Source organism: Sturnira hondurensis, unplaced genomic scaffold, assembly GCF_014824575.4.
Source record: "Sturnira hondurensis isolate 20B ecotype Veracruz unplaced genomic scaffold, ASM1482457v3 Scaffold0007797, whole genome shotgun sequence".
In the NCBI taxonomy this organism is placed as follows: domain Eukaryota; kingdom Metazoa; phylum Chordata; class Mammalia; order Chiroptera; family Phyllostomidae; genus Sturnira; species Sturnira hondurensis.
In genome coordinates, this window is record NW_028080428.1 from 2,897,547 (window position 1) to 2,924,079 (window position 26,533).

Below are 26,533 nucleotides of genomic sequence, written 5' to 3' on the forward strand. Positions count from 1 at the left end.
CGGACAGGCACTCTGCCAGCTCCCCCTGCGTGTTCTGTCCAATCCTGGCTGCTCCGAGCTGCGGTGAAAGAATTTTCCCTGAAGGAAAGCAGCCAACACCCCGTCCCACCCTTCTCCTTGGGCAACTCTCTGCCAGGTAGGAATCTCTTACCAGTTTTCTTCTGGCTTCCAGATCATCCATTTAAACGGGCTCACCGACGTCCCCCCACCCGCCCCTGGCCCCGCCCCGCCCTGAACTTGCAAGGAACCCTGCAGCTGGAGTCCGGAGGACTACCGTCCTTTCAGCGGGGAACACGCTGGGCAAACCCCAGCGCTTCTCCCGCCAGCGGAGCCCAGGAAAGCCCGTTCCTGCCCTGGGTATATTTAGCGGAGTCGAATGTGGGAAGGGGCCTATTCCCCTGGGGGCGAGGGTTCCGGTTCCAGGTCCTGCCTGGGCACCTTGGAATTAGGCTTGGGGACATGCTGGGGACAAATTATCAGTGAAACTACAGAATGCTTAGTTTTGAATTCCAAATGAACAAATAACTTTTTAAATGTAAGTTTGTCCCAAATATTGCACGGGATATACGTATGCTTAAGATTTTTTTTTTTTGCTTTTAAAACTTTAATTCAAATTCAATAGTCTGTTCTGCACTTTGATTTGCTAAATCTGGGACCCAGAGGTAGGTCTGGGGCACTTGGAGCAGTCCCCACAGGAGGTGAGGCTGCTTGGGGGTCAAGAACCGGCTCGGGGTCCCGCACCAGCCGCTTCTCCGGGGCTGAGGGCTGCACCTCGGCGGGACCGTGGGAAAGTCTCTTTCCAGAGGAAGGAGGCGTCGTGGCCTGGCCTCATTCCTGCGCGCCTCCAGTCTCGCTCGCCGCCCGCGGGCTTTCCCCAGCTGGGCCGCTCGCCCACCTGTCCGCCCACCCGCGGGGGCCGCTCCGCGTGGTTGCCCGCGGCTCCGGCAGGCCCGGGTGGCTCATGGCCTGCGGGGGCGGGGGGGGGGGCGCGCCGAGCGCGCAGGCGCGGTGGGCCTGGGGGCGGGGCTGCACGTGGTGCGGCCGTGCGTGGGTGCGGCGGAGTTCGAAGCCCGGGTGACACCCGGAGGCCGCGGGTCGGTGCCGCTTCTGGTGCAGGATGGAGGGGGCGGCCGTGGCCGTGTGTGAGGTGATGCCGGAAAGGGAGAGAAAGAAGAGCACAGTGTGTGAGGGGTCGGGCTCCGTGAGGAGACCGCCCAGAGTGGGCAGAGGCGTCTGGCGTTGCCTGAGGTGGCAAAGGAAGGTTCGGGGGTGATTCGGTGCCAGTCAGCCGGCCGCCCACGGCGGTGTGAGGAGCGGACGAGCCCCCGGGCGTGGGAGCGCTTGGGCCGCGAGGCTGGGCTGCGCGGAGGGACACTCGCTCGGTCGAGGGGGCGGGTAGGCGCCGCTGGCGGCGGGAGGCGCTGGCGCCGCCCCTACTCCTCCGCCGAGGAAACCGAGGTCCCGGAAGTGGCGCCGTCGGCCCCGCGTTGGCGGACCCCCGGGTCAGAGCCGGACGCCAGGCTCGGGACCCCCTCCCAGGCCGGGAGGGAGGCGGTCGAAAGGGATGGGCAGCCCTGGGGGATGGGCAGCCCCGGGGTGGGGGGCGGGCACCGGGCCCGTTCCGGGCGAGGCGGGGGGCGGGAAAGTGGGCCCTGGCGCGGAGCCCGGCGTGGGGCGGCTCCCTGGGTCCCGCCCGGGCCGCGCCCCGCTCTGACCGCCCGCGGGCGGGGGTCGGGCCTCGCTCTGGACGGCGGGGCCGAGCACCGGGCACCCAGTCGCCACAGCTGTTCACGCCTTACAGCACGTTCCCAGCCGTTACCAGGTTGACTTGGCTCCCGGCAGAGGACACTGAGGCATAAAATAGAAGCACGGGCCCCGCGGGGTTGATCTGAACGCGCTGAGAGTTCTCCCACTCTCCCTGCTGCCTCGGTTGTCCTCCAAGGAAGGCGGAGGGTTAGAGTTCACGGGGCCCAGAGCTTCGGACTCCCGGCCCGTGTTCGGTTCCCAACTGCGCTCACTGTGGACGGGGACACTGCGGGAAAGTCCTAACAGAGGGAGCACGGGAAGTGTGAGACCGGAGGCCTGCCTGGACACTGCCTTTATAGACTGGTGCAGATCAGGACGTTGGTTCGGAAGTTCTCTTACTGAGATCTCCCTGCCTTTAAAAAAAACACAGGGGGTGATCATTTTCTCCATTGTACCTTAGTGTGGAAGTGAGCGTCTACTTTCGTAAATAATAATGAAATTAAGTACAATATATTTTATTTCTAATCTATATCATCAAGATGGAATGTTTTAACCAGACATCTTGGAGGTCTGTTTGACTTAAAATGCTTTGTTCAATCTTTACTGCAGATGACCTTATTAGGAATAATAGGTAACATTTATTAAGCATTTCCTATATGCCAGGCCCTGTATTAAGCATTTTGCACGATCGGCAGCAGCCGTATGTGGTAGATTTGTTCTCATTTTTATGAATGAGGAAGCTGAGGTTCAGACAAGTGACGTGCCCACGGTCACATGCTAGAATTAGGGGCATCAGGATTCAAGAACAGGCATCTGACTCCAGAGCCGGTGCTCTTCACTGGTATTCCGACCCTGAGAAATGTCGATTTGATGAGAGTTAAAGATGATTCATAACTCAATGTTGGTTTTTATATGGGAAGAAAAAAGGAAACAGGAAAAACAAACTCCCACTTAATTGTTTCAAATTATTATTTCCAGATGAACTTATCCTTTGAATAAAGCAATTTAATGTCCCCATTTCCTGTCTTGTTGGGCATTGTGTTGAGTTTCACTGTCTCCTTTCTTATGTCTCCTCCCTAAATTGTTTCTTCTGTTTAGACACAGTGCTTTGCTTTGAACAAATGTAAATCTGACATATCATATACAAGAATATTATTTTGTAAAATCAGAATTATGAACTGTATCATACAAGTTTATGACCAAGCTTTCTAAAGATTCTCTTTTTTTTGAATTGTGCCCTTTTCAGATTTTGAAATACTTAATAATTCACTGGAAGTGTGAAATGGCAAAAGGAGCTTTGCTAGAAGGACAGCTAGTGATTGCCATGGAAGCATCAAATTCTAAGCGCCAGGCAGATACTCTTCATTGTGTAACAACTAGTAAGTGGAGGAAGAAAAAGATGTTGGTTTTCTGTCTTTGTCATCATTTATGTTACAGTTTATTTTAAAAAATCAATTAGTCATGATCTTTTATCATGTTATCACGTCAGGGTTGCTCCATAGTTAAAAAACTTAAATGATTATGTAATAAGTATCTGATTTACAAATATGCCATTCAGGAAAGGTGAGTAGACTGACTCTTGTCACAGGATTATTTGTCTTACTGACTCACGGTAAAATTACTCAGAAACAATCTCACTCTTGCTTTTGGTTTTAACCTCTTCTTTCACAGCAAAATTATATTACATTGAATTTTATCTCCTTTTTCTCTCATGTCTGCCCTTTAGTACTTGGAAAAGAGCCAAACAATAAAGAATAAAGAAAAGAGAAAATTAATAGTGCACACTTTGATCATCATAATTTGCAGTTAGTTTAAAAATACACATCTCTTCCACTTGGCACTTAGTCTCTTGTCATTCTTGCCTAAACTTTTGAGAGAAGCTGATGCATTAAGGAGGAAAGGTGATACATGCTTTTCATAAAGCATTGCAACATTACAGAAATGTATATTATGGAAAGTGAGACTTTCCAGTAATCTCACCCCTTGCGATAATTATTAAATAACATTAAATATATATTCTTCTAGATTTAAAAAGTTTCATAGAGTCATTGTCTCACCAGGTGGATAGAAAGCCAGATTGCCAACGTTCTGGGATTAAGGGGTAAGAGGGGTGTTGGATATCCCATCATCCAGTGTTTACATTCTCTCAATCCGTTTGTTTTTAGTGCATCTTTGGTTCTCATCTCAGTCCAGAGACCCATGTTCTTTCTACCTTGTTAAGGAATAACCTCTCCCTCACCCCAGCCCCTCCAAGGTTAGGGAGGGCCAGTCCCCAGGATGCTTAATGGAGGAGGGGTTCTAAAGTAAAATGAATTTACTTCCTAAATTAATTTATTTGACTCTTCTTATTTTAGCTCCTACCCGAATCCTACTTCCAGAAGTTTCTAATACTGCCATTCCTGAGTCTTTGGGGATTTTGTTGTATACTTTGAGTTGGTTTTCGGCCTTCTCATTTTCTGGCTTGTAATTCAGCGTGTCGGGTCTCCTAAATCCTTTACCACTAGTTCTGCTTTTCAGTTTCTAGAACTTTATTGTAATTGTCTTTGTGTCTTATTCTCTATCCTTGTACTTTATTCCCTTAAAAAATCCTATTTCTATTGCCTCATTCAGGTTTCAGGAAAGAGTAAAAGAGCTATGTATGTTCAGTCTGCCATCTTTACTTGAAAGTGTGATATGGTGTCTGTGATCTGACATGGTGCCTATGGTCTGTCAAGAAACAAAATATCTTGAAACAAATTTATTTTCTCACAGTAAGGGACACTAGAAGTCCAAAATTAAGGTATCAGTAGATTTGGTCAGGAGAAAAATATTTCATGGCTCTCTCCTAACTTCCGACAGGCCCTTGGCGTTCCTTGGCTTGTAGACGTGTCACTCTAGTCTCTGCCTCTGTGTTCATGTGACCTTCTCCCCTGTTCCAGTCTGCGTCTTTGTCTCCACATGGCCTTCTTATAAAGGACAGCACTTGGATTTAGGGTCGCCCTAATCCAGTCCAACCTCATCTTAACTTGATGACATCCACGAAGACCCTGTTTCCAAATAAGGTCATATTCCTAACTATAGGGGCTTAGTTAGCTCTTCAAAATCTCTTTTGGAGGCATAAGATTCAACTAACAGCAAACCAGCAAATTTTATTACTGGAATGATTCATCCTGAGAAGCTGAGAGACGACTGTATGGTTTCTTCCCATCAGTGCTTGTTGATGGCCTTGACAAGTCCTGCTGGTTGTGGTGTTCCTCACAGTGTGCACTCTCGGTGTTTTTATGAGTTACGAGAAAGGAGTTACGTAGTCATCTAAATTTGGAGAATGCTGGTTAAAATCAAAGAGTTTCATTATTTTATTATTTTTCTATTACAGTTTACATTGTACATTATCTTTTCCCCCCCAATATTTTTATTTAATTATTTTTCAAGTACAGTTTTCTGTCTATTACTCCCATCCCATCCCACCCCTCATGCTCCCCTCTCCCTCCCATTTCCACCCTTCTCAGTTGTTGTCCATGTATCCTTTATACATTATACATTATCTTGTATTAGTTTCAGGTGTGCAGCATAGGGGCTAGACAATCAGATACTCGACAAAGTGGAATCTAAAGTTTCATTATTTTATTTTTTATAAAGTTTCATTACTTTATTTTATTTTTTAAAAGATTTTATTTATTTGTCTTTTAGATGGGAAGGGAAGGATAGAAGGAGAGAAATATCAATGTATGGTTGCCTCTCGTGAGTCCCCTGCTGGGAACTGGCCTGCAACCATGTGCCCTGACTGGGAATCGAACCGCAATTGTATGGTTCGCAGGCCCGTGCTCAATCCACTGAGCTACACCAGCCAGGGCAAGTTTCATTACTTTATATCTCCGAACCTGTGCTATGCCTGTTGACATGATAGTTGTTAAAACTGAGAAAAGGTGTTAGAAGGAACAGTGTGACATGCAATCAAGAAATATCATAGACCACTGCAAGACATACAGGTTTTGTTCTTTTTCTTGTTAATAACATTCTAGTTCCTGACTGGTCACTAATATAGGCCTGCTGCCACCTTCCATCCCTTTCCCAGTGATCCACTATCCTTTGAGTTTGGACCAGGGTATCCCTGTAAGGAACACTAAGAAAAAAAAGATGATTGTCTTGCCATGGCTGGTGTGGCTCAGTGGATTGAGCGCTGGCCTGAAAATACAAGGGTGGCCAGTTTGATTCCCAGTCGGGGCATGCGGGTCGTGGGCCAGCTCCCCAGTAGGGGGTGTGATGTATCTCACACAGTGTTTCTCTCTTTCTCCTATTCTTCTCCTCTCTCTAAAAATAAATAAATAAAATCTTTTTTAAAAAGATGATTGTCTTTTATTAATGTTCTATACTACTTGAATCCATACCCTTTGAAGCATGTACTATTTGTCTAGATCATTAAAATCTGGAGATCTAGGGCATTGCTTATCCAGTAGAACTTTTTGTGATGATGAAAATATTTCACCTTTGTGCTATTCAGTACAGAAGCCGTTAGCTACACCTGGCTACGGGACAGTTGCAATTCGGCCAGCTAGTGTAACTGAGGAATTGATGTTTTCATTTAAGTTAGTTAAATTTAAATAGCCACAGGTAGTAAGTGGCTACTTTATTGGGCAGCACACCTTTAGAATATGCGGTTGCCTCTCACGCTAGTTCAGTGATTCTGGACTTTTTTCCTGCCTGGAGAGTACACATTTCTTGAGGGATAGACATATTTTTACTGGTTCCTGTGTCAGGGATTCTTAGATTCTCAACTATCAAGTCATATTCTTCATGGGGAGGGATATTCAGTTTGGAAAAAAGACTTCATGTGCTTCTTATATTTTTTCCTTCTTAGGTGTGTACTTCATCCCTCACCTTCTTTCCTTGAAGAATTATTGCTCCAAATGTTCAGATTTAGAACTCTAGGTACAGAGAATTCTTAACTGATATTTTCTTTTTTTTTTAAAGATTTTATTTATTTATCTTTAGAGAGGAAGGGAAGGAGAGAAGGAGAGAAATATCAATGTATGGTTGCCTCTCGTGAGTCCCCTGCTGGGAACTGGCCTGCAACCCAGGCATGTGTCCTGACTGGGAATTGAACCGCGATCGTGTGGTTTGCAAGCCCGTGCTCAATCCACTGAGCTACACCAGCCAGGGCTCAACTGATATTTTCTACTAAAGAGTAAATTGGTTAAAAGAGGGCCCCAAATTTTTAACCGAATCTTAAACTGGAATATGGGTTACTGGTATGATATTCTTTGGTTACTAGCTACAGTTTGCAGTTGTCCTATAATCCTTCTCTAGTAGGGATAGTAATATTCAAAGAGGCAGTCCTGGTATTGAATATAGTGGAAAAGACTTGCTATTTAGTCCCATCCCCAAGAAGTTACTCTACCCCACACAATTATGGTAGCTTCATAATTTTTCTTTGGTGCCTCCATTTTTTACTGAACTTCATTAGTAGTTGTCATTTTTTTAAAAAAAATATTTTGTTTATTTGGCCCTGGCTGGTATGGCTCACTGGATTGAGTGCCGGCCTGCAAACCAAAGGATCATGGGTTCCATTTGCAGTCACATCACATGCCTGGGTTGCAAGCCAGATTCCCGTAGGGGATGCAAGACAGGTAACCACCTGTCTGATTGAGAAACATCGATCAGTTGCCTCTCGTACAACCCCAACCAGGGACCTGGCCTGCAACCCAGGCCTGTGCTGTGACCAGAGTTGAACTGGTGACCGCAGTTTGTGGAATGACACCTGACCCGCTGAACCACACCAGTCAGGGCTGTAGTGGTCACCTTTTTTACGTCATTTCCATAAGCAGTGTTTTCAGGCTCCCATTTGATTCTTTAGATAAAATCAGTTTAATTGTTTTATTCATGATATTTTATACTTATTTATTTTTACAGTTACTTCTGCAGAAAGCATTTATGGTGGTTTGGTCTGCAAGACATTTCTGAAAGGTAAAGAATTACCCAATTTCCATGAGATTAAATCTCTTCCTGGCAATGAATTTGGTATTTTCTGAAACAGACTTAATACTGAAAGCTAGGGTTGCCAGATTTAACAAATAAAAATACAGAATGCTCACTTAAATTTGAACGTCAGATACATAGTGAATAATTGTTTTAGTATGTTCCATTCAGTATTTGATCTGGCAGCCCTACTGAAAGGTGATCTATAAAACCGTACAGATTCAGACATGGAAAAGACCTAGGTCGCTGTAGCTTCTCTTACTACTCTTTATGCAACCTCAGGAAAAATTTACCCAGCTGCAAAATAAAAATTTTAGTGAAGTATTTTTCTTCAAAGAATTAATGCATGGAAAATGCTTCTACCATAAATGATTTGGCTACTATAAATACTGTTTTCACCATGCCAAAGTTGGTATGACTTAGGAGCTTTCAGTGATCTTGGTTTTTGAAGTTCTTCCCTTTGACTTAAGAATGATCAAGCTAAAGGACACACATTTATTTTAAGGAGACTAATATAATCTGAGAACTGCTGTGCTTTCGTTGTTATCTTATATGGTTGTGTGGTTTATAAGTATTGCCCAACAAGACTGGCTTTTCCTGGTGAATGGTTTATTTACAGATTTTACAAAATTATTTTTCAAAGAAAATTTCCCCAGCTCAATCCGGAACATAAGTAGATTGCAGTGGTTTCTTTTTAAATTTACATTTGTCATTGCTTTAAGAAAATATGCTATATATTGAATATGGAAACAACCAAAAAGCTACATTAGAAATGTGTAATGTTATAAAATAGATTTTATAACATGTATTGGAGTGTTTTAAAACAGTAATTATGGAGGAAAAGTACTAAAACAAAAAATAGAGATTTTTATTCTTAGCTCCATATCAGATATTCTGTGTGAGCTTGGGTAAAATGTACTCTGTAAAAATTATCACAGTGATTTACCGGACGTTTACGGAGCACCGAACCTTGTATTGACAGGGAGGAGTTACAGTGGTCAATGAGAACTGTTTGGTTTCTTCCTTTATGCTGATACATAGGATATCTTATGTATCTTAGTATCTTATGTATCTTATGTATCTTAGTCACTTAATTCTATTGCCTCCCGAAGCTTATCCCTAGAAGAATGAGAGAATCAGCTTATTGTCCTGGAGAGTTTGCTGTGATTGTAAGACCTGGGAAATCTAAATCCAACTTTAAGAATCATGAGTTGACTGTCTCAAAATCATTAAACATATGTATCAATATTTAGTTATCTTATTTTTTGGATTCTGCCCTTCAGATGATGCAAAGAATGGAAAGATCATTCCTAATTTCCCTGCTCCAATTAGTATGTGTGAAAGTGCTTTGAAAGAAAGGCAGTATGTTATTAGCACTAGGGAGGAGGTTAGGAGTAGTTCCTGCAACATAAACCTGTACTTCACGTGCCTGTACAATCAGTGGCCCGATCATACGTCATGCTGCCTTTGGCTAATGTCTGTGAAAGTGCTTTGAAAAAGTGCAAAGCAGTGTACATACAAGGGAACGGTTTTATTATCATTGTTAATACTAGAGAGAAGATAGTGAGTTGAGTATAGTTTATGGAATAACCACCTATTTAGAATGCTAATACAGATGTTCCATGGTGACTTTAATTGTTATTTAAAAGCTCAAAGTAATTGTGTCCATATTTAATCTATCTTTATACTCTTGTAATAAAGTGGAGGTGGCTTTTGTGCAAAGAGGAAGTACTGCACATCAAGTACACAATAAAAATCCATTTAATCACATTTAGTAGCCGCCTTTACTTTGTCTTCCTTTTGGATGTTAGGTCACTTAATACTACTAATCTCCACTCACTAATGCTATTTATTTTTACTAATTAGCAACAGAAATGACTCATTGAAACTGTCAAAGGAAATTGTCCAAAATCAAAATTTGAATCCCTTAGCTTTCTGGCTTATGCATCATTCATTGTGCTTTTATTTCTGTTGGTGTTAGCATTTACTTAGCATTCCTGTAACATGATTAGCCAGCTGCTGTAAATTGGTCCATTCACAATCTTTGCATTCTTTTATTAGCTCTGGTGGCTGGTTCATTAACCATCAGATTTCTAGGTGTAAAGAATTACATACCTATACAAAATCAATAGTATGCCTCTGATTTCAGTTTGTTAACTGTGTTGTCTGCTTCATTGCTCAGTTGATTTCTCTCTACCTAAAATAAGGTCTGACGTCTCTTCAGGGGAACTGCACTGTAAAGCCATCCAAGAGCAGTTTACTTTACTCTTCAGTCTATTCCATCAGGGTTATATATCATGGTAATTTTTTTCTAGATCTGCAGTACTTCACATCAATTGCTATGCAAACAGGCTCATTTTTCTGGGTGCTTTATTTATGCTGGATTAATAAACAATAGCCAAAAAACTCTTCTTATTTTCCTACCTCTTTAATGGTTTGTGTTCTCTTTTTTGTTTTCTCTCTTCTCTGGTCCTTAACTATTTATACTTTTATACAGTAAATCTTTATTGAACACCTACTTTGTCACAAGGAAGTCATAGGGAGAGGTAGCTCTGAAAATACAGTGGGATAAGAACTATAATGGAGGTATGAATGTTCAAGGTGTATATTTGGTAACTTAGAAGATATTTCCTGAAGTTCAGTCACCAATATGTCTTTCTTTCCTTCATTATTCTGCATTATTATTCTACATTTACTTCAGATAGCTTTTCTGCTTTTGAGGCTTTAACTATCATTTTGATGCAGATGAAACTTATTTTTTTATATTGTTGACATGTTTGGCTTTGATTATCAATTACACTATTATTCCCTTTGAGGGTTCCTCTGAAAAATCCTGTGCAACATATCTAAAAAGGGGGTTCATTTTCTTGAAAACTAACTTGCTTTGTGATACTTCCATTCTCATACTTCTCCAGGCTTAAAATTTTTGGCCTTTTTGGGGGGCTTCTCCATTTTCATTTCTTCGTTATTTAATGTAATTAAAATTTTTGTTAATTCTGCTTTTTATACTATAGGATTATCATATATTAAGTTACATATTAATTTAAACATAGCTTTATGTTCCTACTGATTGCTTATTAGAATAAAATGTGTCAGAGCAGATTTGAGGTCCTCCGTCAATTAGTACGATCTTTACGTTGAAGGATGGTACCCATCAAGATAGATAAATTATTGTGTTTAAAAATTTTCATTATTTTATACTAATATATACTATCCTGCATCATATACCTTGTCTATTTATGTAGAAATATATTCATATATTAATTTATTTATCCATTTATGTGGAACCACTTCTATCATAAATATTTATTTGGTGAAACATGATAGTTTTAGTTTGTTCTTCTTGCCCAGGTCTAGAGGCTAGAAGTAGAAGAGAATGAGGAGATGGGGGAATATACAGAGAGCCATATTTATAGGTCTCTATTTATTTTGCTCTTTCTTGCCTCCTCTACTCATTTAATTTATTTTTTAATATTTTAAAATATCTTTTTATTCCCATGTTTGTTGATACCTATTTTTAAAAATTTGAAACACTAGATAAGAATACCAGCCCTTAAGCCCTGGTTGGTGTGGCTCAGTGGATTGAGTGCCAGCCTTGGAACCAAAGGGTCGCCCGTTCAGTTCCCAGTCATGCACACACCTGGGTTGTAGGCCAGGTCCCCAGTGTGGGGTGTGTGAGAAGCAAACACACATTGATGTTTCTCTCCCTCTCTTTCTCCCTCCTTTCCCCTCTGTCTAAAAATAAATAAATACAATCTTAAAGAAATAAAGAGTACCAGCCCTTGAAAGTAGGGGAGGTAGCTTGACTGCTGATGTGGTTATGACAGTTCTGTTTTTGCTTTTTCCCTGTACTTCACCCTTTTGGCATCACAGAGACTTTTTTTAATGGTTAGTTTTGTTTTGTCGTCTTTGTTAATTTGTTGGGAAGGAAATGAGGAGTTGTGCTTTTTATGTGTTAGAGAGATTGACAGGTCCAGGCTTGCTCAACATTGAGCGAGAAACTCACAATGGTAAACTCTTGGATGTCTGGCTTCTTTTTAAATTTTTAAATCTGAGGTTCTCATATTCAAAGATTAAAAATCTACTACAATTTTATAGCTTACAAGATCCACAGCTTTAAGGCTCTGTGCATATCTAGCACTTTCCTCTCAGGAGCTCCTTTTGTAGGCGTGGTCTCATTCATTCTTGAGAGGCAGGTCAGACTTCGGTGTCATCGCCATTTCTGTTTCAGAGGTAAGGAAACTGCGAGTTACCTCAGATTCATACATTGGGTCAGAAGCAAGGAAGGGTTTGTGGACTCTCTTAGGTCATTGGGTACCTGGTAGATCTACACCTAATCTTCAAGCTTTTGATATGTTCTAGACAATCTCTTGATGCCATATTTGCATAATACATGTCAAGATTTTATAAAGAGAAGATTAACTGAAGATAAAAAGAAGTTAAAATAAATGAATTTGTCTTCTTTTGCTTCCTTAATATTTCTTTATCCCTTTCCCTGTTAAGTTTATCTAATTGTACTTCACTGTTGAAAATACATTCAAGACTTGATGTTTGATACCTGGTCAGGATGCATATAGAAGGCGACTGATCAATGTTTCTCCTCCCCCCTCCCCCCCTCCTCCTTTCTTTCTCCCTCTCTCTCTAAAATCAATAAACATATCTGGGGGAGGATTAAAAAATACAAACACATGCCCAAGCTAGTGGCTCTGTGGGTTGGAGTGTTATCCCCGTACGCCCCAAAAGGTTGCGGGTTCGATCCTGGATTGAGGTGCGTATGGAAGGCAGGTGATCAGTGTTTCTTTCTCACGTCAGTGTTTCTCACTGGCTCTCTCTCCCCCTTGTCAGAAGATTGACGCAAGGCATCCTGGCATCCTGGTTCAGTGCCAAGTTCATTAAACTTTGGCGTTGCATAACCTTGCTGCCATGTTATCCTGGGCTTTGTGACTGAATTATATTAAAAAACAAACTAATGGCAAGAAAAATATTCATTAAGATTGATGTTTAGAACTTGATCTTGGTAATATCCATACTTTTTGAGATGGTTGAAGTTTTATTAAATATGTAGTATGCATGCTTTAGGAGAAAGTTGTGCTATTATTTTGGGATATAGCTTGTTATTACATATTTGAAATAGGGTTCTTGTATAATATTAACATTGTCAACCTCATTCATCAGGTAGAACTTGCAGAGGTGAGATATCTATTTTTATTCATATTTAGTTCTCCTTTATAATACTGTAGAGAGGAAATAAGGGACGGCATTTTATAAAATGGGAAGTTTGCCTTTTCTGTTTGTGATATGAGTGCCCAGGTGCAGAGAGGAAGAATGTAGGTCTCTTTGATGATGGTCTCCCAGGACTCCCTGACTGACACCTTGTGGGAAGGTAGTTGAGTTATACATGTATATACACCACCGAGTGGTTACTGTGTGAATTAAAGTAGTAAGATGTGCTTTTCTTTGTTAAAGATTACCTTAATAAACAGCATACCGTATTGGGTAAATGCCAGAGAGGGTCATTCTTGAATTTTTCTGCTTTTGGTTCTAAATAAGTTCACTTACTGGGTTTATGTTTATTAAATAATGAATTTATTTATTAAAAATACAAGAATATCAGATAGAGCTATCAGCTCTGAAGATTTTTGGCATTGGATATGACCTTGTGGAAATTAACTGAAAACACAAATGATTTAACAAATGAGAAAAATTGAAAACATGAGATTAAATGTCTTAACTCTGTAATATAATTCTAAATGTTCAAGCGATTTGCTGATACAGAGCTGTTCCCAGGCATAGTTTAAATTTTGCAGATAATCTTTTCATCAGGGAAAAGCCTTCTTGGCTCTTAAGTTTAATAAACAATTCCAGAAATTCTGGTGGTTATCCATACTGCTTGTTCTATTTTGTTGCTGTTTCTTCTCACACAGAAATGCAATCTGTACTGCCCGGATTCTCTGCCAGACTGGACTGGACTTCGGAGGAAGCCAGCTATTCTCAGGACGTACCAAGGGTAACACCTTTCCAGATGACTTTTGAGGCAGGTTTTGTTGTGGGTCTATAAATCACTGATGTTTTGATTCTTATTTTTGTATAAATCACCTAGGGAAAAAATGCCTAGGTGAATCACAGTTCCAAGTTAAATGCAATAAAACATTGACTCCCAAACTTTCCCGCACAGATTTTAAATCACCTGGGAGCTTCCAAAACATTAATATTTGTGTCCCACTCCAAAATGTTCTGATTTAATTGGCCTAGGATGTTGGATTAGTCTGCATGAGCTGCCATAAAAAATACCACAGGTCAGGTGGCTTAAACAACAGTAATTTATTTTCTTATACTTTTGGAGACTGAAAGTCCAAGATCAAAGTGCCTTGTCACTGTTTCTTCTCATGGTCTTTCCTCTGTACATATCTGGAGAGAGCTGTCTGGCGCCTCTTCCTCTTCTTGTGAGGGTACTAGTTCTATCAAATTAGGGTCCCACCCTTATGACCTCATTTATGCTTCATTACATCCTTAAGGTCCCACCTCCAAATACAGTCCTGTGGCGGGGTAGGCTTCAACATGTGAATTTTGAGGGATACAGTTCAGTCCATAACAGGTGTCACGTGGGCTTTGTAATATCTAAAAAACCTCATTGATTCCTAATTTGCAGGTATGTTTTAGAACCGCTGAAACATGCTATTATTTAAACTTGGATCTCCTGGAAAAGAAAATAAAAATGGATTCCCAACGCAGATCCTATTTGGATACATTTTTTATGTTGGTTTACAGATTTTTATTGATTTATTTGTAGCCCAGATTTATGAATGACAGCTGAATTCTACATTTCCTTTAACAATTACCCAATCCTCTGTCTTTCCTTCCTTTGAGTTGGTAGAGACATAAAGAATTAGAGTACCTTAAACATTCTCCCAAGAAACAACTTGGGAGGTCTTCTCCACATTTGAACAATTGTATGTTCCTTCTAAAAGGAATGGGGACAACAGACATCCCCTGGCTGTGCCTTATCTTGTTTAGGGGAGCTGAGGGTAAACAAGCTGGAGCAATTAATGGTTAGTCAGCTCTGAAACTATTAATGTGAAAGAGCAATAAAAAAGCTGATACCAGTGAACCAAGGAAAGCAGTTCTGGAAAAGGAGAGCATGTGCTTTAACTAGTCTAAACAAGCAATGATAATTCTTATACCTAACATTTGCAAATTATTTAAGCCTCCTAGAACCTCTATGAAGTGGATAAGACAAGGATTATCACCCTATTTTACAAATAGGAAAGCTGAGACTCAGAATTTGAATGACTTTCTGAAGGTCCTACAAAAGTTAAGTGACAGAATTTGAACCAGTCTTACTTACGAATCAGTGAGTAATGAATGGATACTGCCGTTTCAGTAGCCATTCATTCAGAAATTTGTTTTTGTTCCAAGTCAGCCTCACTATACTAGAAGGTACAAAGTTCCAAAACATGTTACTTGATCTCAAGGAACTTGAAATCTAAAGGAAAATGTAGACAAATAATTCAACACAGTGTAATATGTGCCATGTGAAAGGTAAGCATTGAATGCTGTGATATGGAAGAAAGGTACCTAACCCAGTGGGAAGGGGTCAAGGTTTAAAGGTCTTTTTAAATTTTTTTAAGAGGAAAGTTTTTATTCACTCTATAAGAAAGTCGAGAGACATAGTATGGAGAGCTACGCCAGCCTAGAGGTCTTGATGAGGCTGAAAAACAGTTTTTCTGGGTATAAGGGGTTCAGAAACTTGAAAAAATAGGAAGTTGTCAGAGTGATAAAGTTTCTCTTGTTCCCCCCCCCATTAAAGCAGTGTCTCAGGAGAATCAAAATGAGCATTTAGAACACAGATAATTTTAGTTAATCAAGGTAGCCACTGTTAATGTCTTGGTTAATAGCTTTTCACATAAAAGCGGGCCCTTTCAGTGTAAAGTTTCCAGAATTGCACAGTTCCAAGCTGTGGCTCTGGAAATAGGTGGACGGAAATGAGCAGAAATCAAGATCTTTGGAGCTGAAGAGGCCAGGGAATTGTGAGACCAAGTTGTTGCTTAGACTACTCAACTACTTGGATGTGGAAGTCAGTCAAGGTGATGGCAGGACTTGGAGTGAGGAGGAGAGCTTAGTAGCCAGGAGTCTGCTGGTGATGGGTCAAGAAAGGTTGTAAAAGATTAGTGTGACCTCAGAGGAACAAGGATTTCTTGAAAGCGTTTGTTCCATTATGTCTCATTGTCTCTGGTACTGGGCGGCTACTTAAAAGGTATTTGAATGAAGAGAGTGAGAGGAGAAAAAAGAGGAGATTGTGAGAGATTTCAGTATACATACCTCAATTGGGGAGAAGGCTTGAGTAGGAAGACTCAGCAGATATGTAGGAAAAAGCTATAAGAAATCCTGGCTGGGTAGCTGAGTTAGAGCCATCCTCCTGATAAGCCAAGGTTGCAGATTTGATCCCTGCTCAGGGTACATACGAGAATCAGCCAATGAATATATAAATAAGTGGAACAACAAATCAATCTCTCTCTCCCTCCCCCTCCCCCTTTTCCTCTCTCTCTCTCAAATCATTTTTTAAAAACGATTTTACTTATTTATTTTTAGAGAGAAGGGTAGGGATAGAGAGAGGGAGAGAAGCATCAATGTGTGGTTGCCTCTCGCATGCCCCCCACACTGGGGACCTACCCCGCAACCCAGGCATGTGCCCTGACTGGGAATCGAACCACGGCCCTTTGGTTCGCAGGCCCATGCTCAATGTACTCAGTCACACTAGCCAGGGCTAAAATCAATTTTTTTAAAAAAGTTATAATAAATGATCCACTGCTTTGGGCATGTGAGGAGAGCTAATCTCAGGGAAGATTGAGGAAAGCTTCATTTAAGAGAAAAGCAAGGAGTTTTGGTTATTCTGAGTCAGTCCTGCATCCTTGGGGTCCATTAGGCTGGGTGACATGTCCCTCCAAAAATAATCTGATTTCACAAGATTTTCTTGACATCTTGATCCATTTTTATATTTATTTTGCCACAATACTAAATGATAAAATGGGTAGAGATATACATATAGGCATACAAACATATCTCTGAATTGATACTTATTGATCTCTGTATTTATCTATTATCTGTCTATTTCAAGAGACAGACACACTGATTGACTTTCTCCTAGAAAATCGTATAGGGCCCGTGACTGCATGAGTTTGTTTTTCAAAGTATAGAACAGTTCCCATATTCTATTGTATAATTAGACTTGTTTCTAAAGGTGAAGGCTGAAACATATAATTCAATAGCAGTTTCTGCTGCTCAGGGCTGGCAGCATCTATTTTTTCCTAATAACACTTACGTAAATTCACTGCTTCCATAGGTGTGTCAGGCTAGGGAACTGGGTTTCAAACACCCAATTATAAAAGGCTGTAAAAGACACCGCACTCCGTCAGAGTGTGTCTGTCTGTCGGTCTCAATAATTTATGAGTAGGTCTTAAAAGAAGCTATTTGCTCTGTGTTAACTACCTCTACTGACCTGAAATTAGGTCTCTTATCTTCTCAGTCTGGACTCGGTTCCACTCCTTGTATTTCTTAGCATCTCTTACATGTCTAAATCATGATACCTTTTACGTTATTATCAAAGTGATTTATTTGTATTTCTCTTCTACTTAACTGTGAACTCTTCAGATTGAGATTTGTTTTATTTATCTCTGTAGGCCCAGGTACATAATAAGCCACATTAGTGTTACATGAGTGAATAAATACATATATTCAGTAGTTATATGGAAGCACTGTCTGTCAGGCTCTGTAAAAAGTAATGACAGGTTATGTAATATTTGATTCGGATAGCTACATGCATAGAAAATGAACATTCTTTGGAGAGGAACCATGCATAGCACAATTCCGGTTTTGGACTTGGTCAGACCTGGGTTTGAATCCCAATCCTGCCACTTAACTAGCTGTGTGGGACCTTAGGCAAATTAATTAGCTTATTCGGTTTCATTATCCTCATTGATAAAATGGGGGCATTTCCTTCTTGCGTATAAACTGCTTGTCACGTAGCAGGTGTTCAATAAATAGTCGCTCTCATCTTTTTTAATTGTAGCCCCACTCTGGTAGCTACTCAAGGAACTTTCACTTATGTGGTTGTTTTGCTGCTAGATATAATTAGCCCTTTCTGTGATACACCCTATAATCACCAAGGTTACAGAAGTTTGGAACTGTTCCAAGAAGTTGTTTTGGAAGTCTTAAGTACAGAAAATGCTTTTAAGAGACCATTGCTTTTCTGTTCAAACATTTTATAATAAAAATTTTTACATGAAGAATGTTCCTCTAATGTGTGCTGCAGTTACCACTTAATTACCACTATTTATGTGTATGAATAATCCTAGATTTCTTTCCAGAATGTTCTAATAATCCTCATTCATTTTTCTAATAATTTTGTTTTTTTCTCATTATTCCCAGCCATCACATAGTTCTTGATTGCTTTTTCAGTGTATTTATAAAAAGTATCAAAATTAATTCTTTATTAGATATTTATATGTTTCTCTTTATTGTATTATGAAATTTTGAGGTTGGACCATTTTTCTTTCCTTTAATATGTACCCAGTACGTGGTTATGTATTCTCCAAGTCATCAGTAAGGTCTTACTGATTTTTCCAACTCTATTTATTTTTCTCATTCTCTTGGACTTCTCCCTTTTCTAGGACACTTTTTCTGACTTTGGCTTTAGGGACACTGTATTAAATATGGGGAAGTGGTTAATACTAAAGCTTTGGAACCAAATTAGGTGTCCTTGAGAAAGTTTCTAACCTCTTGGGGACTCACTTTTTTCATCCAGAAAATCTGAGTTATAGATACCTAATAGGGTTTTTGCGAGGGGTAATGAAGTAATGTAAGGAAGATAGTTTAGCACCATTCCTGGAATAGAGAAGGCTGGTGTTGGATGGTAAGTTTTAATATATTTGTAGGGAAGTGTCAGGGTATGTTGGAAAGAGCAGGGAACATTAGTTTTAAATAGACTTAGGGCCACATTCCGGCTCTGTCACTAAACAGCTTAAGTGGCCTTAGGCAAGTTGTGTAACTTCTCTGAGCCTCAGTTTGTTTTTGTTTTCAATCTACAAAGAAGGGAGAGGAAATACCTGCCTCAGGGATTGCTGTGAGGTAGTTTGCATACAGCACTGCAAGGTGCTTGCCGCAGAGCAGGCGTTGGACGAGTGGTGTATCATTGTTTCCTTGTGTGTAACATGTACCTTTAGATTAATTGTTTGACCTTTAAAATAGTTCTGTGAGGTAAAAAGGGTAAGTTTTATGCCTCTTTTGCTGATTAGAAAATAAGGTCCTGAGCAGTTAAGTGATTTTTTAAAAAATCAGCCCTGACTGGCATAGCTCAGTGGATTGAGCACGGGCCTGCGAACCAGACGATCGAGGTTCGATTCCCAGTCAGGGCACATGCCTGGGTTGCAGACCGGTTCCTTGCAGGCTAACTACCAGCAGGGGATGCACAAAAGGCAACCATACATTGACGTTTCTCTCCCTCTCTCCTTCCCCTCTAAAGATAAATAAATAAATAAAATCTTTTTAAAAAAAATCACAGATACTTTGGTAATTTTTACAGAGATAATGCTAGAACATAGGGTCTTTTGGTTTTTCAGCTTTTTGCTTTACAACTTTTCTATAAAAATAAATGTTTGGAAGAATCAATTTACATTAAAAAAACTAGGATTCTTTCAGTGTCTGCTCCTTTGACTTCATTCATATTTTTTGAAAATATTTTATTTTTTTTCAGAGAGAGGGGCAGGATGGAGAAAGAGAGGGAGAGATACATCAAGATTGCCTCTCACGTGCTCCCAGAGGGGGACCTGACCCACAGCCATGCATGTGCCCTGACCGGCAACCTTTTTGGTTTGCAGGCCAGCGCTCAATCACTCAATCCACTGAGCCACACCAGCCCGGGCCATACATACTCTTAATACAAATTGGCCCACATTAGGATGGTTGAGTTAAGATAGAGTTACTCTTCTCAGCTCCAGTCTGAATTACTTTTAAATTACTTTTAATACAATTACTTTTAAGTTTGTTCCAAAAGGTAGTTTTGAGATTGTAGGTTTTACTCTGATCATTGTTCATGTGTCTCCTGAAGCTCCATGAAATAAGTATTTTAACCAAAGAAATTATGGCTATTAGATTCCCTTTTTTGTCCAATTCTTAGACCCAAGATATTCCCCTTCGATGTCTGCAAAGCTTTTTGGGGTGTTACTTTTATAGGAAGAAATACCATAATTCAATTTGTTTGTACTTTCGGGTTTGTATGTGTGTGGTGGATGTTGTGTTGTGTTGTTACAGGTTCATGAAAAGCCCAGAACTTTGGTGACAGATAGTCTGGTTATAAAGAATTTTTTACGCAAGATTGTCATGGTGCACCCTAAGGTAAGCTGTTCTTTTGCGCAATAAAGATTCTGTTATTTAGCCCTGGCTGGTGTAGCTCAGTGGATTGAGCGCAGGCCTGCGAACCAGATGATCGTGGTTCGATTCCCAGTCAGGGCACATGCCTGGGTTGCAGGCCAGTTCCCCGCAGGGGCCAATTCCCAGCAGGGGATGCACAAGAAGCAACCATACATTGATGTTTCTCTTCCTCCTTTCCTTCCCCTCTAAAAATAAATAAATAAAATGTTTAAAAAAAAAAAAAAAGATTCTGTTATTTATCCCTGGCTGGTGTAGCTCAGTGGATTGAACACGGGCCTGCGAGCCAGAGGATCGCGGTTCCATTCTCAGTCAGGGCACATGCCTGGGTTGCAGGCCGATTCCCTGCAGGCCAACTCCCAGCAGGGGACACACGAAAGGCAACCATACATTGATGCTTCCCCTCTAAAGATAAATAAATAAATAAAATCTTAAAAAAAAAAAGATTCTGTTATTTAAGTCATGTTTTCAAGAGACCTCTACTCTGTAAAATACGGAATTATCTGGTTAGTTTTCTTCTAATGACACGATTGCAACTTCTAATATTGAGTTGATTTGGTTTCTGTGTCACTAAGGCAGTCTTGATGTTGGTCATGTGACATAGTTGGGTTCGAGAGAGAACCCTTGGATGTAGAGAGAGCTCCCTTTATTTTTACTTCTTTACTGTTTTATTGTATCACTTTGGGTACCTCTTTTTCCTCCTTTGTGTTTCATTTTTCTGTTAAACCTGGATGATGAACCTTGTTGATTATCTCCTTTTCTAAAGCGACAGTAAGAGCAAATAATGAAGTTTTGATAAAGCACTTTGAACTTTTGAGAGCTAAGTTTTTATTATCATCTGTAGTTAGATGTGTTTATAAAGGTGCACACACAGCTAAGTGTGCTCTGTAGCTTTCCCCTTTTTTCTCTCGTTGCCCTCCTACTTCTTTTGTTGTCAGCAGGGTTCGGTGATGGTTTTTGTCAGTCACAATTCTAAATGTTCTCCGTGCACTTACTCGTTCAGCCCTCATAATGCCCCTCGTGAAACAGGTTTCACCATCATGCCCACTTTATAGCTGAGGAAACTGTGGTGCCTAGGTGAAATAACTTGCAGAGGCAGAATCTGAGCGCAGTCTAGCTCTGGAGTCCCCTTAACCCTTTATGCTACGTAGAAAGAAAACTGTAGGTTTAAGGTAGGAAGTAGTGAAATAAATTGGAGAGAAGACAAAAACTTCACATGGGACAGAGAAGAAAAAGCAAAGGAAAAAAAACATGGAATGTTCCTTGTATGATAAACAATGGAAAGAAGAGGGAGAAAAATTGATAGTTCCTTTAAGAAGGAGAAAAAGTACATTGGGAGAACACCGAAGGACAAAAGAATAGGATTTCTTGATAACTTGTGACTACTTGGAATTTTAGTGTTGGATGGAATATGTTTAAGATGCCGAATTTGAACGCAGATTAGTGTCCATTATGTTTCAGGTTAGTGCAAGTGAAAGGGGGGTGATACAAAGAACATCTCCTGCAGGGGTTGGTGTAGAGCTTTCCCATCTCTGCCCTGGTGCATGTCAGGTAAATTTCACACCATTTATTTTGCAGATTAGGTTTAATTTCAGTGTAAAGATAAATGGAGTCCTCTCTACAGAAATCTTTGGGTAAGTCCTTAAATCCATGTCTCTACCACTTTCCTGTTGTTATTGTTCTATTTCCAGTAGATTCAAAGATTGGTTTCTTGAGCCAAAGTCACTTTGAAACTAATATTCTGAGACCCCTACACTTATTCTATATTAGTTTTTAATGAGTAAATAGATTCATCTAGACCTTTTACATCTTTCCCTTTCACTAGAGTGGGTAAACTTAAAAATTGTCATTTAGCCTTGGTTAATTGATTTCTGAATTTCAGTAATCTCTGGGGGTGGTAATAATCATATATCAAAATTTGTACCAGGCAGAAATTGATATTAGAATCTTCAAGATATGGCTTAGTTTTTCTTTGCTTTGCAGGTCAGAGAATGAACCAACTTTGAACCTGTCGAATGGAATTGCTCTTGTTGTAAACTGTCAGCGCTATATGAGGTGAAGGGGAGGCAGCGCTATCCCTCGCCATGTTTTACTCTCCCATTCTGAGTGTGAATGTGGCGGAGATTGAAAATGGCCTCACTTGTCATTTTTGTCAGATGTCAGATACTGTCATAAAAGTGAAAGTAAAACTTTTAAGTTATTTGTATTGAAAACTGTTATTATTTATGGCTCCTTGAATATATTCTGATGGACCTGAGAATATGTTCTCTCTCCTCTCTATGCCTTATTTTCTTCTATAAGTGAAATTAAACATACCTTGCTAATTCCAGTCCCATTTAGATATGAAAAGAGAGAACTGAATTTTTAAAAGGTTACTTGAATTCTTGGCTAGAGAGATACTATGAACACAGAGGAATTCTCTGTGCATTATTGTTTGTGCATCAGCATTTTGCATAAGTTTGGAAGTCATCTCTCTCCTGACCTCCACTTTCTTCAGACTGCAAAAAAAAAAAAAAATCCACAGAGGAGGTGGTATGCAATGTGGAACAGACAGAGCCCTCTGCCTTGTGGTCCTGTGCTGCCCAACTACCACAGAATCCAAAGTGAACATGAATTATAGCAAGAAAAAAATTACTTATGTTTAAATCCAACTAACTTATTTTTATTCAAGTTTCTGCCTTCACTTACATCCTCTGAAACAGCACTGGCAGTCATAGGCTGTTAAGGCTTGAAGTGACTGCTCATGGTTTTTAAGTCTGTTTTCTTACGTGTGTCCAAAATTATGTCTCAGATCAGAATGTTGTTTATTTTTTAATATGTGCAGAAGACAAAATTGTCACTCCACATACTTCTTTAGTAATCTTCTAGTACCCTACGGTCCTCATAGGTAGACATCTTGTTACCATACACTGTGGACACATTTCCCTGGGTGACATTAATTTAGAGAGAGAGAGTTAAAGGTCCATTAATATTAATTTTGTGTTTAGAAAAGAGTGTTGGAGAGTAAGCAAGTGTTAAAGTTCACTAGATTCTTTCTAGGACAGAAAGGTGTCCTAATGTTTTCTCATTACTCCTATCGAACAGTAAGCTCATCTTTTTTCAGGGAAAGGTGTAGTGTGTGTGTGTGTGCGGGGGGGGGAGCAGGGGCCAGTCTTCTGGTATCATGTGGCCAGTTTTAGGTTATTTGTGATTAAGAAGTCCTCTGACTTCCACTTCTGCCATGCTGATATTTGAATGATCTTGGACACTTCTGCTCAGAACCATTGAATAATTTCAGTGGATGAAATACATTTTTGAGGATATAAAACTACCACCTTTGGCAGCAAAAGCTGGAGCCATGATGCCATTCCTAAAATGCCAGTTTGTCTGCTCTGTCTATTGCTCGTAATTCCCTGAGCGGGAATCACAAACTCCAACAAAACTGATATGGCGGGTTATGTGGTTATGCACATGCTAGAGACTATAAAAGGAATATTGAATGCATTTTTAAAGAATTTCTTAAGAGGGAAAAAGCTAAACTTGTCTTACCTGTTTTTCGACAGTAGACCAACATTTGGTTCAACTCAGTTACTCTGCAGCAGAGTCCATCCTGTTCTAGGACATCCAGTGATGCTCTTTGTCCCCAGTGGCGTGGCTGGCACAGACCTGTCGGGGGAGTTGGTGCTGACTCCAGCTGCCGCTGTGTGTCCGTGCCCAAAGATCAATTCCAACCAGCTGAATAGAATTTCTTCAGTTTCTATATCCTTTCTGTGACAGAATCCACATAATTATCTATGAAAATGAATTGTCAGGTCCCCATTTAGAAAAGCCTTTGGCATATAAACTCTGTGTCTAGAAGCCAGCAGGATTTGTATACAAACAGAAATCAATGTGAAAACCAAACTTGAGAACTTTTCCAAGAGACCGAAAACTGTAGGATGTGCCATGTGTGCCACACTCTTCTCATGTTATGGTGCAAGAGAGATGAGGCTGGAAAAGCTGTTCGGAGTTGTATGAGGTGGGTTTTGAGTGCTACACTAAGGAGTGTGAGCTTACTCTGTATAGTGAGAAAACATGGGATGTTTTGGGAGTTTCTAGCAGCATTGTGCAGGACAGATGGGAGAAAGAAGTCAGTAATCACTAGGGACGTGAGTAAGTGAGCTGGGCAAGAGATATTGAGTGCCTGAATTAAAAGTGGAATGATTATGGAAAGGAGAGACTGAGAGGAATCAACGTAGTGAGGTGATCAATTTGTTGTTGGAGTAGGGAGAGATTAGGGGCGGGGAATGACTAAAGTTGATACCAAGATTTCTGTATCCAGAATAAACATATTTATAGAGACAAATTTTTTTAAAAAGTGAAATGGCTTATTCTAGGCCTAAAGTAGAAATGTGCTAGATGAATTTGGTATCTTCTTGGGCCAAAAGCAAGGAAGCTATCAAACATCCATGAGATTATGTCAGAAGGACTCAGAAACTTCCATTTCAAGCTGTGATAGAATAGCAGGAACTGGATTTAACTTCCCACTTTGAACAAGTGAAAGATGGACACATTGTATTAAATGATAGTTTAATTTATTACACAATGGGTAGTGAGTTTTGTTACACAACAGTAGTGTGGGACATTGGATCTGGAAATAGACTACACAAAAAAAGTGAACTCTGTGATTGCCGCACCATACTTTCTAGAGAGAATTTCCAGGCTACAACACAGGAAGGGAATACATCTCGTGAATCTCTCTTGAGTAGAGGAGACAAAGTTTCCAGTTCAGGGAGGTTTTATAGAAATGAGTGCTGGAGGGCAGAGAAATGCATGGACACAGAGAGAGCTTCAGAGGAGAACCCCTAGAGTGGGCACAGAACTGGAAATAGTTTATGTTCCTATTAGATGGGAAGGAAAGAAAACCTCATATTTCACAAGGCATCAAGGGTTTGCCTGAGTAGTAGGGAAAAGTTAGCTTTAGCCTACAGGCTTCTGTGATCCCACCTAACAAAACTTAAAAGACCCAGAATGCTCAAACTGTTTTCAACTAACCCCATAGTGTCCCAGAAAAAAAATTCAAGAATGTTGACAGGATACAAAATATTCCACACCCAATAAGGTTCAACTTCACAATGCTGGACATCCAATAAAAAATTAAGTGGCATGCAAAACAATCAGGAAAATAGGATCCAAAAGGAAGGGGGGAAACTTCAATTGATGGAAACCTACCTAGAAATGAAACAGATGATAGAATTAGTGAGTAAGGGCATTAAACCAGGTTTAACTATATTCCTTATGTTCAAGAAAGGAAGATTGACTCTATTAAGTAAAAGACCCGAATTCAACTTCTAGAGATAAAAATAACTACAATTTTAGGTCAGTAATACAATGTATAAGATTAATTATAGATTTGTGCATTGCAGAAGAAGAGATAAGTGAACTCGAAGGCATAACATTAGAAACTATCTAAAATGAGACAGAAAAAAAGGACCTCAAGAAAATGAACAGAATGTCCGTGAACTGTGGGATAACTTCAAGTGGCCTAATTCAGGAATGTGTAACTGGAGTCCTGAACGGAGAGAGGGCAGATAAAATAAATATCTGAGGAAATAATGTCCCCACATTTTCCAAATTTGATGAAAACTATAAATTAGCAGATTCAAGAAGATCACTGAATCCTAAGCATAAGACATAAGATAAAAATTAGGCCCTAGCTGGTGTAGCTCAGTGGATTGAGCACTGGCTGTGAACCAAAGCATCGCCAGTTTGATTCCCAGTCAGGGCACATGCCTGGGTTGCAAGCCAGGTCCCCTGTGTGGGGTGCACAAGAGGCAACCACACATTGGTATTTCTTTCTCTCTCTCCTTCTCTTTCCCTCTCTCTAAAAATGAATAAAATCTTTTAAAAAAGAAATAAGATGAAAATTATATAAAGAGATGCCATAATCAAATTGCTCAAAGCCAGTAATAAATAAAATAATAGCATCTGGAAATAAAAGGATTCATTTACACATAGAGGAACAAAGATAAGACTGATAGCAGATTTCTCACTGGAAACAGTGTAAGCTAGAAGAAAGTGGAGCCACATCTCTAATGTGATGAAAGAAAAAAAAACCCGTTAACCTGGAATTCTATACCCAGAGAAAATATTTTTTAAAAATGAAGGCAAAATAAAGAGTTTTTTTGATATACAAAAGACAAAAGACTTCATTACCAGCCTGTATTATAAGAAATGTTAATGGAAATCCTTCAAGCAGAAGGAGAATAATACCAGATGGAATTCTGGGTCCACTCAGTGAAGGTAACTATCTGGGGATATGTGGAACATTTTGCCCAGTTTTAAAAGTCTTAGAAGATAATTGTTTAAACAAAAATTACTAAAGCATAGAAGGCTTATAACATACATGGGAGTAAAATGTGCGACAGTTGTACAAAGGTGAGGGAAGGAA

General features: G+C 40.1%; 1 protein-coding gene across 1 annotated transcript in view; it reads left to right on the top strand.

Annotated features, from left to right (window-relative positions):
- The first annotated feature begins 1,061 nt into the window (after window positions 1-1,061).
- The window catches only part of TOP6BL (TOP6B like initiator of meiotic double strand breaks), a 46,665-nt gene continuing 21,193 nt past the window's right edge, over window positions 1,062-26,533 (top strand). Inside the window, exons 1-8 of the mRNA XM_037053337.1 lie at window positions 1,062-1,147; window positions 2,993-3,125; window positions 7,636-7,689; window positions 13,626-13,735; window positions 20,008-20,091; window positions 21,703-21,758; window positions 22,108-22,179; window positions 23,667-23,862. Coding sequence (XP_036909232.1) covers window positions 1,118-1,147; window positions 2,993-3,125; window positions 7,636-7,689; window positions 13,626-13,735; window positions 20,008-20,091; window positions 21,703-21,758; window positions 22,108-22,179; window positions 23,667-23,862 — 735 coding nt within the window. The 5' untranslated portion in view covers window positions 1,062-1,117. The remainder of the gene's footprint in view (window positions 1,148-2,992; window positions 3,126-7,635; window positions 7,690-13,625; window positions 13,736-20,007; window positions 20,092-21,702; window positions 21,759-22,107; window positions 22,180-23,666; window positions 23,863-26,533) is intronic.